The following is a 14,204-nucleotide window of genomic DNA, read 5'->3' as shown; positions in this document are numbered from 1 at the left end:
GGCAGTATAGCATTCAAGGAAATATTCAATGTTTTAATGCTCATAACGTTTGATCTGACTGTCCCAGAAATATGAGACTAGTCTCCTTAGATTCTTCTCCTAACATTGGACAAAAGTCTCTTGGACTATTAAAGTGCATTTGGTTACATTTTTTGCTATTTTGAATTTTCAAAAAACACTCAAACGACATCTCCTCTGAAGGCAACTGATTTGCATGAAACTTTCACTTACAAGGCCAGGGGACACATCTTATAAAAGTTTCATATAAAATTTAGAAAAGTTTCCATGTGAAAAATTCTGGCCGTAGTAAGCCAAAAGATTTTGGCCTTTTTCTGTATAAATTATGCAAATTTTGTTCATTCTGGACTTGGATTATAGGATTGCAATATTTCTTACTTTGTACAGCACATCAGTCTGAATAAAGCAAAATTTAAAGTGTAGATTGGTTAAAAAATGTAGAAACTACAGCTAGTTTTGTGTCCAACCTGGAAACCTGCTATTTGGTTGTCCGTTGGGTTAACATCATAGATGTCAATGTTGGGTATGCAATTTTAGCAGCATATATTTTGCATTGAACAGAGTCTTCATTTAATCTGTAAAGCGTCTCACCTCAATATTCAAAATCGGGCGAGTAGAAAAAAGCCTTAACCGTCGAGCCCTGGCTAATTTTCCATTTACCATGTACTGGCAAGATATCTAAATATCACATTTAACCAAGGTTAAGCTTCATGCTAGCAAAAAGCTACTAGCAACAGAAGAACAGTAACTGTACGTCACATCAGCTAATATGTGATTGCTCTGCACGGTGTAATGGCACCTTATATTAGCATGCACAAATGTAGTTTCTGGGCAGAAAGCTGCTTCTATCAGTAAACAGTGGAAATATGGTTAAAGTAACCAGTAACAATGTTACGGTCATGTATAAACATAAAATGCATTTACTCAAAAGTTGTACCCTAACTAGTTATATTAACGTCAGACAAATCGCTACAAAATGCTACTAGCTGTAGCATAAGCTTCATTCATTTCCAATGGTATTTATTAGCATCATTTATTAGCATTAACATCACATGAATGCTGAATATTTTTAAAGAAAACTCACCAAAATTTAGGACTGAAGAACAATTAACCACGTGTTTGATGACTTGATGAAAAGACCATCTATACTCAGAGCGCTGAAGGAAATTTAACTATAACTGGTTTGATTTTTAAAAAACTTTACATAGCTACGATGAAATTCTAAATAGAGTTATCAAGTTTCATCACTTTGTGTCAAACTGTCTGGGATTTAGCCTATTAGCCTCTTGGTAAAAAGCCAAGCATACATGCAATTCCAATGGATTACTGACAGCACGTTTTTGAGCATAGCAATTTTGTTTATATAACTGAAAATTATTTAAATGAAAGGCATTTGCAAGTAGATGTTACAGTTCAAGTTTTGTGCATATCAGTCAAACAGACTAGGAGGAGATGTCATTTAAGTGTTTTTTAATTTATTCAAAATGGCAGTAAATCCATAATCCCAGGCTAATGGGTCTAAAGCACAATCTTGTTACATTAGTTACTGGTTCCAAAACAGGACTAAATCCCTGTTCAATTTGCAGAAATTCAGTTGACTGTTATAGCACCACCATATGGCCAATCAGCACCAAATTTAAAGAGTAGAGGCTTGGAAGTACCATCTATCAGTGTGCCAATTTGTATACAAATCAATCAGGTGAGTCAGAAAAGTGACATATGAACAACCATCCAACAATTCTAGATGGCACTGACCAAATCATCCATAAACATACCCAAACAGACAAGATTAGTCGGGGTAGTAGGTTTGAAATATCTACATAAAAACTAGTGAAGTTATTCATTTTTTTAAATTGCCGAGCTCTGTAGCACCACCCTGTGGCTGAATCATGCCAATTCTTTGTGGCTGTCCTGAGGATTGAGCTATCAATAGACCCAGTAAGACCCTGGCAACCATCTCAAACACCCTAGCAACCAACTATAAAGACCAGAGCAACCACCTAGTCAGACCCTGGCAGCAACCTTGCTCATTCTAGCAACCAACTAGTAAGATCCTAGCAACCAGGCAGTATACCTTCACATCAACTAAGTAAGACCCAAACAACCACATAGTGTGTGCTTAGCAACCACTTTGTTTACCTTAGCACCCACCTAGAAATACCCTAGCAACAACTTAGAAACACCCTGACAACCACTTTGTCCACCCTAGCAACAGCCTTGTAAGTCCCTAGCAACCAGATGCTTTCTGCACCGTTACACTGAATAATTCACTATTGTTTAGAAAACGATTTATTTCATAATTTATCTAGTCACCCTATAATCTGTGTATCTATAGTAATAGTTTAATATTCATAATTTACATGAATATAATGGGATCTTGTTAGATTTATTTTCACTGTATTTACTGATTCTATGGTTTCTAAGGTTACCAATTTATATATATATTGTTACTGGGTGAGAAACGGGTCAGCTTGGGCTTGTATTCCCTGAGTGCTACTGAAATGTGCGCTTGAAAGAATAACAGGATTTGATAAAACAATTTCATTCAAAGTGACTATTTACTAAATCCCGACAGTATATTTAATTGTCATGATTATCATCTATTAATTCTGTGCGATAGAATATTATATTTGATTGTATTTTGCAGTTTACTGTTAGCTTGTCAATCCATGCTTTGTTGATATAATTCTATAAAATAAGTTTCCTTTCTTTATGTTTATTTTACAAAGCAAGTGGTGGGACCAGGCTTGTATTGCCTCAGGAACCTGATGCATTATAAAACAACCATCTTGAACAGTGAAAATCATCCAATGTCCCCTGTCTGTTGTTGTTGTCACAGAATACAATTAATGGTATATTCTGCTGAGGATTTCAACTGTACTCAAGTCAAAGGGAATAATTCGGCAGATAAATCATGTTTAATAAATCATTGTGGTGTGGGGATGGCTGGTTTAAGCAGCCACACCTGCCCTGGGTCAAGCTAATTAGACCTGGCTAATTAGATAATTGGTTAGGAATTAGATAATTGGCCAGGCTAACTGGACCCGGGAACAGGGGTGGCTGCACCTGTGCGTAGTGAGGCAATCAGTGCGCACAGGTTAAATCTGCCATCCCCACCCACACAAAGGAGAGCCTCTCGGTCATGACAGGGTTAACATCTGCTCTTTGGCTGTACCATCTTGCCAACCTCGTAAATAAACGTGGACTGTTTGAACATCTCTCCCTTTGTCTCTGTGCTGGAGGGCCCCTTGGAAAGCCACTTCGGTGGCCTGTGGCAGGCTTGTTTGCCACAATCATGATTAGTAATTGTAACATTCTTACAATTAAAGGTATATTCCAATGAACATTTTAATTAATTGTTTGTAATGAATAGGGGGCAACCACCTAGCAACCAGGTAATACAACCCCAGCAATCACCTAGTAAGACCCAGGTAACCACCAAGTACCATTTTTGCAATTTCCTAGTAACCTGTCTAAAATTCAGTTCTAAAACTGAATTGTTAATATTAAGAATTCCAATTTTAACTTGATAAAATTCTATTCTCAATATAAGGAATATAAATGTGTAAATTAAATGGTAATTATTTTTACAGACTGGAATCCAAACGACCAATGTCCAACGGTGTAGCTACGACAGCCTATGCATTTTACTTTGACGGCCCGCCACACCACACATAACCCACATAATTGTGTTTCAGTTATATCAGTGAAAACATTTGACATTCCATGCTTCCAGGCCAGGAATCACCATGTCTGCATTGTCATTTTCTTTGTCTGGTGAGAAGATGGTAACGAGACACAACAATTCTGGGTCTGGTGCAGAAAATGTCAAGTGTTCATAATACTGCATTTGGGGTCAAGTAAGGATGTATTCATCAAATTGAAGCTCATTAACATTAAAACTAGTTGAAATTGAATTCTTAATATCATAAATTCCTCTTTTAACTAGTTCAAATGTAATTCTGGATATCAAAAATTCCTAATTTAAATTTTCGTTGATATTGAATTGTTTATATCAGGAATTCTAATTCTAATTATTACTTGTTAAAATGTAAATTATAACAAATTAAAATTTAACTCTTCATAGCAACAAGAAGTTGAATAAAAGCTTAAGCTTGTCATACTCTGGTTTTCCAGTAAAACCCTGGTTTGGTTTCTAGGTGATCTCTGTTGCAACTCGCCATTCTCAATAGTCAGATTTGTTATATTATCAAGTTCTGATCCTATTCATTTGCTTTTAAAATAAGACAATGGAATATGCTGATGAAGTCTAAATGGAATCTGCAAACACAGGATTGCTCTTATGTTAAATATTCTGCATTCTGGCTGTCCAAAGACATGCATTTGTCTGAAGTCAATTTACAACTTACATCTCTCAAAATCCTGTCAAATTCTGCAGTAGAAAACAGCCCATTGTAATATTCTGGATTTTGTCGCTTGATTAAAGTTGGTTTCTTCTCCCACGTCTCTCTGTAACCCAAAGACAAAAAGTGAAAATATAAAACACATTCCATAGCACCAGGATTTATCAGTTCTTCTTTGTATGTATGTATGTATGTATGTATGTACAGAATCACCCAATTAGTTTACTGCACAGCCAGTACTGATTTAACAATGTAGTGCTTTCCAGCACAGCACACACCACGCCAGTAATTTCAGTGCAAAACTAATGTTTTAGATTCTAGGTTTTCAACACGGGGGCCATGAAGGTACTGTCCCTGACCAGACTTGTATTCCATTTTTTTTAAATGATGGGGGTTCCCTGAATGCCTTTGAGTCTGGGTGGTGGTCCATGGATCAGAAATAGTTTAACAATCCTGTGTTGGATTAATGTATGAAGTGCACAAAAACTAATAAAAAAACAGCATGCTTGATCTTTACAGTGCATCTTTACAGTTCATCCTTAGGATTAAGTATAGGAGAAAGCAAAAAGCATCCCTCTCAAACAAAAACTGATTTAATAACATAAATTTAATGTTGCACTTTCAAATATTACCACACAGTCATAACCATGAGTACTGACTTTGACAAGGGTGAAAACTGACCAGTACAATAGTGGTCACATTTAAAGGTCCAGGAAATTGGATTCAAATTGTGGTTTTATTCCCCAGAAGTGAGAATTGATTTGTCTTCTTAATATTTCTTTCTCGTTTTTAGTCCAGTTATAGCCATTAAATTGTCATTAACACCATTAGATTATTGTGACCTGTTCAGCAGATAAGGACAGATAATTCCTTGTCGCTCGGTTACAGCAGGTTGTTCTGTGCATTAGACTACCAGACAAAACGAAAGAAAGCATCATGTCTGACTTTACCATCATATAGTTAAACCAGCAGTTATTCAATCAGTAATAATGTTGTAACATTGAGCTACTGTATATTAACATTACAATCGACAATAGTCTCAAACTACAGACATTACACCTGAAGAAAAATAAGTTTTGATTTCACATATCTAAGCTTGCAAGCTATTTAATTGTATCTAGCCAATGGTAGGCCTACTTAACCGAACCATCACACATCTGTTCTGCGACAACTGGGAGTGTTGCTGGCAGCAAAAGTTGGGAGGGAGGTGGAAGGGAGGTAAGGCACTGCTCCATGCACCAGTGCTAGCTCTTTAGCAAAGCCACATTGTTCTGTACATAGTTGGTGAATTCCTCCTCGTGAAAATCAGCCTACAAATATTGTGGGGGTTATTGCAATATTGCAGTGGCCATGGGCCTCCAGACATGGAACCCATTTCTCGTAGTTCCAATTTTTTTGACGAAAAAAAGAGTATTGAATTTTATGCATCCAGAGAAGGCACAATGCTTAGGCATTTCAAAATCAGCTAACCTGAACAAAAATGGCAAGAGCATCATTTACATTACAAGTAGAAAGGATTTCACTGGTCTTGGAATTTTAGCAATGCACATTGCAACTAGCTAACCCCTTATACAGAAAACATGCCGTTTAGCCAAGGGGAGAAGAAAGCCAATCTAGATTTTACTAAAAAAAAATTTAAAAAATACATTTTTAAAAAACATTTTAAAAAATAAAAAAAAAAGAAATTATAATAATTTTCCTGCAAGAATCATTTAAAAAATATTTATGGGCCATTTGGGAATGCAAAAAGTATTAAAATAACATATCACCAAAGATATGTTATTTTAAACAAATTTCAGTTTCCTGGACCTTTAAGATGTAGTGCAACACCTGCATACTTATCATAATGTTTATTTCTAGGCATCTTAATGTAACAACACATGTATATGTGTCGTGCAATATGAGACACAGTATTTACAATATGAGAGAAAAAACAGGATTTACACTAAACCAATATAAAAAGGTCAAGTATAATAGGAGTTGTTTTGGAATTGCTGAGCTATCTTGAAGGCACATGGTGAAGTAACAATAATTTGATCTTTAAAGCTGGGTACCTGAAGAAGATCTTGGGAGGTATGGGGTGGATCAACCATTCGAAAAGCTTACTGGCTCTCTCCCTGCTGTTATTGATCTTTGCCAGGCCAGTCAGCACAGTGTCCAGGGATGGCCCTTTGACTACCTTACTGACCTCCTTGACACCCTGCACAGTAACAAAACCCGATGCATATAAGACAGAATCTATTCACATGCCAAGACCATCTAAAATCTATAGGCATCCACTTCATGCAACAAATGCATTTGGTTCCCATATTTCCAGCTCATTTTGCTTGAGCGCAAATAGGCTACATTCCAAATACACTGTAAGCCTAAATGTAAATTGCAGTAAAATGCTGATTTTCCTGATTTCCAGCTTTAATTTGAAAATGTACCTGCACAACAGTCTGCCCAATGCATTTTGTTCAGTTCATTTAATCAAATTCTTTTATTATTTCTTTGCAAATATGTACAGTACTTCTATGGAAATATAGGGGTCATTTCATTGAAAGTACATGTACGATCATTTTCTCTCTACATATACTTGCTAAAAACGATTAATGTTTTTAATTGAGGTACATATGAAGTCCAAGGGTTCAGACTCACTCGACAGTACAAAGCCCAATGTAAGCATTATTTGAATCTGCAAGAAAATTCATACCCTTACTGGCTTCTCAATCCCCACCATTTTCTGTGCATCTGTTAGAACAGGTGTGCCAGTATGCTTTCTTTTAGCCTTATTGTTTGATTTAGAGACCTGAACATGAGTCTTCCGTTTCTTCTTCTTGGCAACCTGGAAAACGTGCACACAGGTGAAGTCAACAAGACCTTTAAAAGCCAACATTTTCATGTGTTCTAATATTTTTCCACACCATATGCACGTCTTTGTGATTTCAAATGACAAACAGTACAGCACTAGAATCAAACTTTGATCCGACATTTTAAACAGAATGTATATGTGTGTACTTGTATATTTGCCGTGATTTAATTTGTCAGCTAGCAAGATACATTGAACATGTTTAATTTGATATAGGAGATCAGAATACGTTGTCATAAAATTTTTGCCGACCGTGAAGAATGCCTTACTTGTTTACATTCTGAACAGACATGGCTGCTGAGTAAATCCATCACATAGGCTATTTCCGTCACAGCACTTTCAACACAAGCAATATTGGAAACGCTATACTAAAATTTCTTCTTACTGTGAAGAGTGCCTGACCCGCAAGTGTAGAAATGTGTTAACACTGCGACACAATAACATTGAGAAATACCATCTTTGGAAAAAAATGTTGTATTCTGTAACTGCATTTAGATCAAACCTACCATGCACAAAAATATGAAAACACTCGTCAATCTGTTTATAAGGTCATCATAGCACTGAGCCTTTAAAACCATAAAACCACCTCCCTTAACCCCTTGGCGCACATGCCAAATCTTGGCAATCCTTGCCCATTCAGGGGGTTCCCTATTTAAAGCTTTATAACACCAGGTGTGAACACCACAGAGACTTGAAAAATGGCTTAAATGAAGCAAGACATTTGTACAATTTACAATAAACAGATTAGTTTATATTCATAATTTTGGAAGAAATAAAGTGCCACAAATGCAACTGTCTAGACAAAAAATGAAAAAATGAATTTGCACTTTTTTAGTTTGCAATGAAATACTGAGAGATTGCATATATAGGCCTACATGAGGTTAAACTATAGGCTACATGTGCTGGATCAAAAACTTCTTGACCATAAGTTCTAAGTTCATAAATTCTAAGGGTGGATATGCAGAACTACTATAGATGTACAGAACTGTGCAAAAGTCTTAGGCACATGTAAAAAATGCTGTACAGCTAAGATGCTTTCAAAAATAATGAAATTACAGGTTATAAATATCAAAAAAATAATATAAAGAGCAGTAAATAGTTAAAAACTAAATAAAATCAATGTTTGGTGTGACCACCCTTCGCCTTTAAAACTACATCAATTCTCTTAGGTACACTGTCCTGTAGTTTTATAAGAAAATCGGCTGGTAGGTTGTTCCAAGCATTTTGGAGAACTTGCCACAGTTCTTCTGCAGACTTTTGGCTGTTTCGCTTGCTTCTGGCTCTTCAGGTAATCCCAGGCTAAATATATACTATGTATTATATTAAAAAATCTAGAGTGCCTAAGACTTTTGCACAGTAATGTAGCCTATAAAGCAAAAACTAAGCAGTGTACCCAGCGTCTCCAAATCTATCCAAAATGTCTAAATTATGCATTGCTGTAAATCACAACATATTCACGTATTTCACAACAAATCCACGTTTTGACTCAAGAAACTCACTGTTGCATCATTTTCAAGTGGAAATTACAAGCTTTCTGTCAGTACAGTGGTCTAAAATATCTAGGGGTTCAGAAACATATCCAAAATCTCTCCAGAAATGAATAAAATGCTTTTTGTCCATTATAAAGCATATAAATGAGCCCCTTATGAAGGTTTAAGATGAAACATTGCTATCAGATTTTAAAAATAATGCAAAGATATTGTCACACAATGCAGTACAGTACCTAAATGTAATAATTAGGCTAACTTTTGTATGTATTTCTATACTCTGTACTTTCGTATGTTTTCTGGTATGGGGATGGGACGACATCAAAACAATTTTCAACCAGCCACAACGTTTTGGCAATGTTCCAACTCTCACGTCATCACTGTTGCATGCTTCACAAAAACTATAACACTACTAACTAACGCTTGCATTACAGTGTGAAATATCCACATTATATAATACCACTAACCTATTTAAAGACACTCAATTTCAAAAATAACATATATAACCAAAAGATTTTGAGCAGTAATACTTGCATAGCAATGATGAAATCTTGTCTATGTTCAGTAGATGGAGACAGAGACAGTAAATACATGATACTGTTTGATTCTGTTTTGCTCCAGAAAACGATGTCAGCTAGGTCTATCAGCAAACATATGGCTTAGATATGCCCAGACGTCCTTAATAATAATAGTATTTTCCAAGACATTACGAAAAATCGTTGACCACGTTTCGTTAGGTGCAGCGTCTTTCACTGCTACCACAGAGTGAATGCGTAAGTGAATGCGATGATAATAAAAATTTCTGTTACGCTGACCTATAAAACACTATTCCAAAAGCAAAATTAGACATGTTATACATTGTTAGAAAGCTTATATTCTCACCTACTGAATAAATTAATTGTCAATCAAGCCAGACTGTACTAAAAAGGGCGACAACGCCATGAACAACACGTGTGGTATTACGCACAGCTATTTTGGATGGTACCCAGGCATCACAAATGCGCGTATATTTCACAAATGGATTGTCCAAGACAATATATGATCACTCAGTCTCAAAAGGGACACCTCTACGCATAAAACCAACGGTAAGGTTGTATATTTATTCAATATTTAGTCCCAGATATTGGCTGTAGAATGACATGGTATCATTTTTTAAAACTTTCTCGTTTATTTCCTTATTCAGTGAGCAGCGTTTTCACTGCTGCATTGGCATATCTTAGGGCTATTGTTGGGTTTATCTTGTTGCCATGACGGAATTGACATTGACTTAGGTTAGCGCTATTATATAATGTCGATATTTGACACTGTAGCCTACACAACGGGACGCCGTCGCTGATTCACCGTGTCACTTGCTGTTGTCACTAGTTTTTCTTAGATACTTCCTAGTCCTGGTTTTAGCAGCCTGACAGATGGAAACAGAAATGGTAACTGTTCCCACGAGTCCTGAGCAACGCGGAACAGCACGGAGCGGGCCTGGAAACCATTCGGCCCTACAGTGGAAAAGCGCCTTATGTCATGGGTGGGGGGTGTAGTTGTAGATGAGACTACAGGGAGGTGGTGCGTGTTAAATGAACGACCAGAGCGACAATGGTGGCGCTGCGAAACTCTGTATTCGGCATAGTTGTCATATATCATCAACTAAAGAAACTAAAACAACGCGTTTCTGTTTTTAACTCATACTTTGGTTGCAGTAGCACTGAAAGTCTGAGTTCAATAATCTCGGCACGCAGGCGTGTCGACCACTAGGGGCTTTTCGCTAAGAGGTTAAACTGGCTGACTGTAGTTTTTTTAAACTCAGAAGTAACTTAAACATTCACTGAGCTTTAGTGACTTACTACTAGTTAAGTATTTTAGTATAAATTTTGCAGCCTACTTGAGAATACTTGGTGTGCTAAATGTTGCAACAAAGTTCAAGTGTAAGCTTAAGTACATTTTCCTCAGCGGTACCTCCGGCTTGGTCAGACGTTCCTCCGAACAATATTAGCAGTGTTCGCGGGTGGGAAGCCGGTGAGGGTATGAGTCCTGATTGTTGCATTAGAGACTCCTACTGGTTGCTCGGGCGCCTGTTCAGCAGGGAGGGGATCTGGGGGAGATAACGTGAACCTCCGTGCACGTTAAGCTCTCCCAGTGAAACTCCTCCCTGTCAGGTGAAAATAAGCAGCTGGCAACTCCACATGTATCGGAGGAGGCATGTGGTAGTCTACACCCTCCCCAGACCAACAGAAGGATAGCGCATCGACCAGGACTGTGTGATACACATGGGGAATTGGTATAGCCTAACGACTAGGCCTAAATTGGGGAGAAAATGGGAGAAAATGGAAACAAAAAGTACATTTTCCTGATGTCTAGGCCTATACTTGTTCAAAAGTGTACCAAGTAGACTTTCTTATTTTAAGAAGGAATTCTATATTAGTGTGCTTATAAAACTTTACAGGGTCAATCTTGTCAAAGTTCCTTTATTCAAGTAGTAGGATAATAGGACAGCACCTTATTCCCAAATTCCCCTCCTCAGTCAGTGAGAATTATTTTAAGAGCCCCAAAAATTCCACAATGCATTATGCTTCATCCTCAGCTTGGTAAAACTAGTGGACAGGCCTTGGCCCACTTTGTTTTGTGGTCAACCATGAGGCATATGTACATATTGCCTCCTGGAGTTGCCGTCAGCTTCCCAGCAAGATCCATCCCAACCAGTACAAATGGTTCAGACACCTGAGCAGTTCCTAAAGATTTAGTAGTGGACAATGACATATTGGTGACTTTATGTACAAAGAGACATGGATACATGAAGCTTTGAACTGGGATGTATTTTTGTGTTCTTTCTGGCACTGGGGGGAGTTCATGGATGAGGTGCTGTCTGATTTCGATGAATTTTCAATGATTTCTCAATAATAACATGTTTGCCTGTGCAGACAGTTTCATGAACCCAAGAACATGGCTGAGGCTCACTTCACTTTTCTTATGTACTAACAATGGATACAGCCCTGAATTATGCTGGAACAACTTACAACTTTTAGTGCATGAAGTATACTCATGTAGGTTCCAGAAAATGGTACTAAATTACAAAACTAGCAGGCTATTAAGCCACTAGTTCTGACTCGATGTTAAAGTTACTTTTGAGTATTATTAACTAAAACGTGAGCCAGTATACGTAGTCCCAGAGTTGTCAAAGTCAGGCTAGAGGGTCTATATTTAAAGTTCACAAGCAGCCTATATTTTTTCTTTTCCCTTTGTAGTGTCATCATTGCGATGAGTGTTTTAAACCATATAACGGTGCAGCGCTATATGGTTTAAAACACTCATCGCAATGATGACACTACAAACAGACTGAGTGTGATTGATGAATGTTTATTTATTTTCATGTCTGATCTAAATGCATTTACAACACATAGCCTTTTCCCCAACACTAGTCGATGTAATTGCGCCGGTTGCCGGTTGCCGGTCAGGCACTCTTCACGGTAAGAAGAAATTTTAGGATAGCGGTTCCGATATTGCTTGTGTAGGAAGTGCTGCGACGAAAACAACAAAAGATTTACTCAGTAGCCACATCTATAGAGTTCAGTGATGTAAACAAGTAAATCATTCTTCACGGTCGGGAAAAAAATGTATGACAACGTAATCGGCTACTTGAAAATAAATGCGAATACCCCACGCACATATACTGGGCATGAGGAGTGACCGTCAACATTTTACAACGTCAAGTTCCAGCTGAACATGAGACACTGATTACTGCAGCAACTAAAATATGTAATTAAAGAGAAAACAACGCATACCTCAATTGGCTGAGGAGTTTGTTGCAATACTCTTTCGTAAATAGAGAAGGCTGAGACATGCGTATTCTCCATGGTGGCACCACTTGTGATGACGTCATCAAATTGCGACAGACGGAATAGAGGACGCTGCCAGAAATATCTGGCTGCGTCCGAATAGTCTTTTTTGCTTAGGAAGGTTCCTAACTGAGTGAAATGACCCGGAAATATCTAAGTGGCAGCCATGATAAGAGCTGTTCGAATTCTCTAAATGCTAAGGAAATGTGCTTCAATGCTTCCTGTCTTATCTCCTTTAGCATAGGGCACACTGGACCGTCCTTTACGAAAGGAAAGGAGATAATGCCGTCACACAGTTCCTTACGGCAGCAACATTTAAAGCGAAGCACCATTCGGCCGTTTACGAAAACAAACGATCAACATGACTGAGTTGTGTGGTGGTTCCTAAGCTATTATATGCATAGGTTTATAATCAGATCATAATCAGCATATTAACCATAACACGGAAGTCTGTCTATGGATATGAGACGTTTTTAGCCAGATGATGTTTTTAATTCAACATTTTTGAAACTTAAGAATGATGATATGTACAGTAGTAGATTTTTAGGTCTAACATGTTATGCCTATCTTGCATTAAATTTAGTGAATTATTTTCATACAATCATACTGATTGGGATTCATGTCGATAAATATGAGTGGGCAGGAGGGTGAGCGTGAGCAACCATTCTCAATGTGACAACCATTTCGTTTCACTTTTGTAACTGGTAGCCTATATTACTTTTTTATTTTAATTCCACCCTTGGTAATGAAGTAATATTTTTCACCGGGTTGTCCACGTTTATATACCCTGCATGAAACAACAAGGTAAGAACGCACAGTTCACAGTTCTTCGCGAAGTATCTAAGATGCGCTTTTAGTAGTCCATCTTCGGAACGTTGTAGTTTACTACGGCAGACCCACGTCAATAACAATCGGCGTCGCATAATTACGTAGCCTAGTGTAAGTGCAGTCGGATTCTCTTAGCACCGCGGTTGTCTTTTCCTGAGTCCTTTTGAATTCTCCTTCACATCTTTCCTTAACCTCATGACGTTTTCCATCGAGGTCAAGGAAAAGTGGTTAGGAAAAGACATAGGACGTCATTTTTTTGACTATTCGGACGCAGCCTCTTTGACGCTGCACCCAAGCGACCAAAACGCAAGAGAACCTGCTTGCAGGAAGCTTCTTCTTCTTCTTCTTCTCCTTCTTTGGTGTTTTACGGCAGTTGGCATCCTTTTTAGTTGCATTACCGCCTCCTTCTGGATCTAACCATGTACTGCTGTCTAGATCTCTTATATCCTGTTACTTATTCCAGTTGCCCTCAAAAAACTAAATATCACCTTCTTTCCCTCCACCGTGTCCCCACACTCAAACAGATCTGTAAGCCTTGCCTCCACTCCTAGTCTCTGTAATCCTGTAAACATTACCCTTCTTTCTTCCTCATACTTCCTGCATTCAATCAGGACATGTTCCACTGTTTCTGATTCCTGGCACTGATCGCAATAGCCAGTTGGATGTTTTCCTATCATAAATAGTGTGCTATTCAAGTTGCTGTGACCAATTCTTAATCTACTGATGATTACTTGCTCTCTTCTATCCGTTCCACTGTTTCTTACCATTCCTACTTTATTTTGTATTTTATATAAACGTCTTCCTTTTGTTTCACTATCCCAATGTTGTTGCC

At 37.7% G+C, this 14,204-nt stretch overlaps 1 protein-coding gene across 3 annotated transcripts in view; it reads right to left on the bottom strand.

Moving 5' to 3' along the window:
* The window catches only part of riox1 (ribosomal oxygenase 1), a 161,582-nt gene extending 148,896 nt beyond the window's left edge, over positions 1–12,686 (bottom strand). Inside the window, exons 1-4 of one of the 3 annotated variants that reach the window (XM_035420895.1) lie at positions 12,491–12,686; positions 7,084–7,209; positions 6,437–6,582; positions 4,389–4,488 (exon numbers count right to left, since the gene is read on the bottom strand). In XM_035420895.1, the coding sequence (XP_035276786.1) occupies positions 4,389–4,488; positions 6,437–6,582; positions 7,084–7,209; positions 12,491–12,562 (444 nt within the window). In that variant the 5' untranslated portion in view covers positions 12,563–12,686. Of the gene's footprint in view, positions 1–4,388; positions 4,489–6,436; positions 6,583–7,077; positions 7,210–12,490 lie in introns of all 3 variants that reach the window. The other 2 variants (XM_035420894.1, XM_035420896.1) reach the window with 2 other exon arrangements.
* Between the last annotated feature and the right edge of the window lie 1,518 nt (positions 12,687–14,204).

Source organism: Anguilla anguilla, chromosome 6 (genome assembly GCF_013347855.1).
Source record: "Anguilla anguilla isolate fAngAng1 chromosome 6, fAngAng1.pri, whole genome shotgun sequence".
Lineage (NCBI taxonomy): Eukaryota > Metazoa > Chordata > Actinopteri > Anguilliformes > Anguillidae > Anguilla > Anguilla anguilla.
The sequence above is the reverse complement of the archived record's forward strand: the minus strand, read 5'-3'. Positions and strand labels throughout refer to the sequence as shown.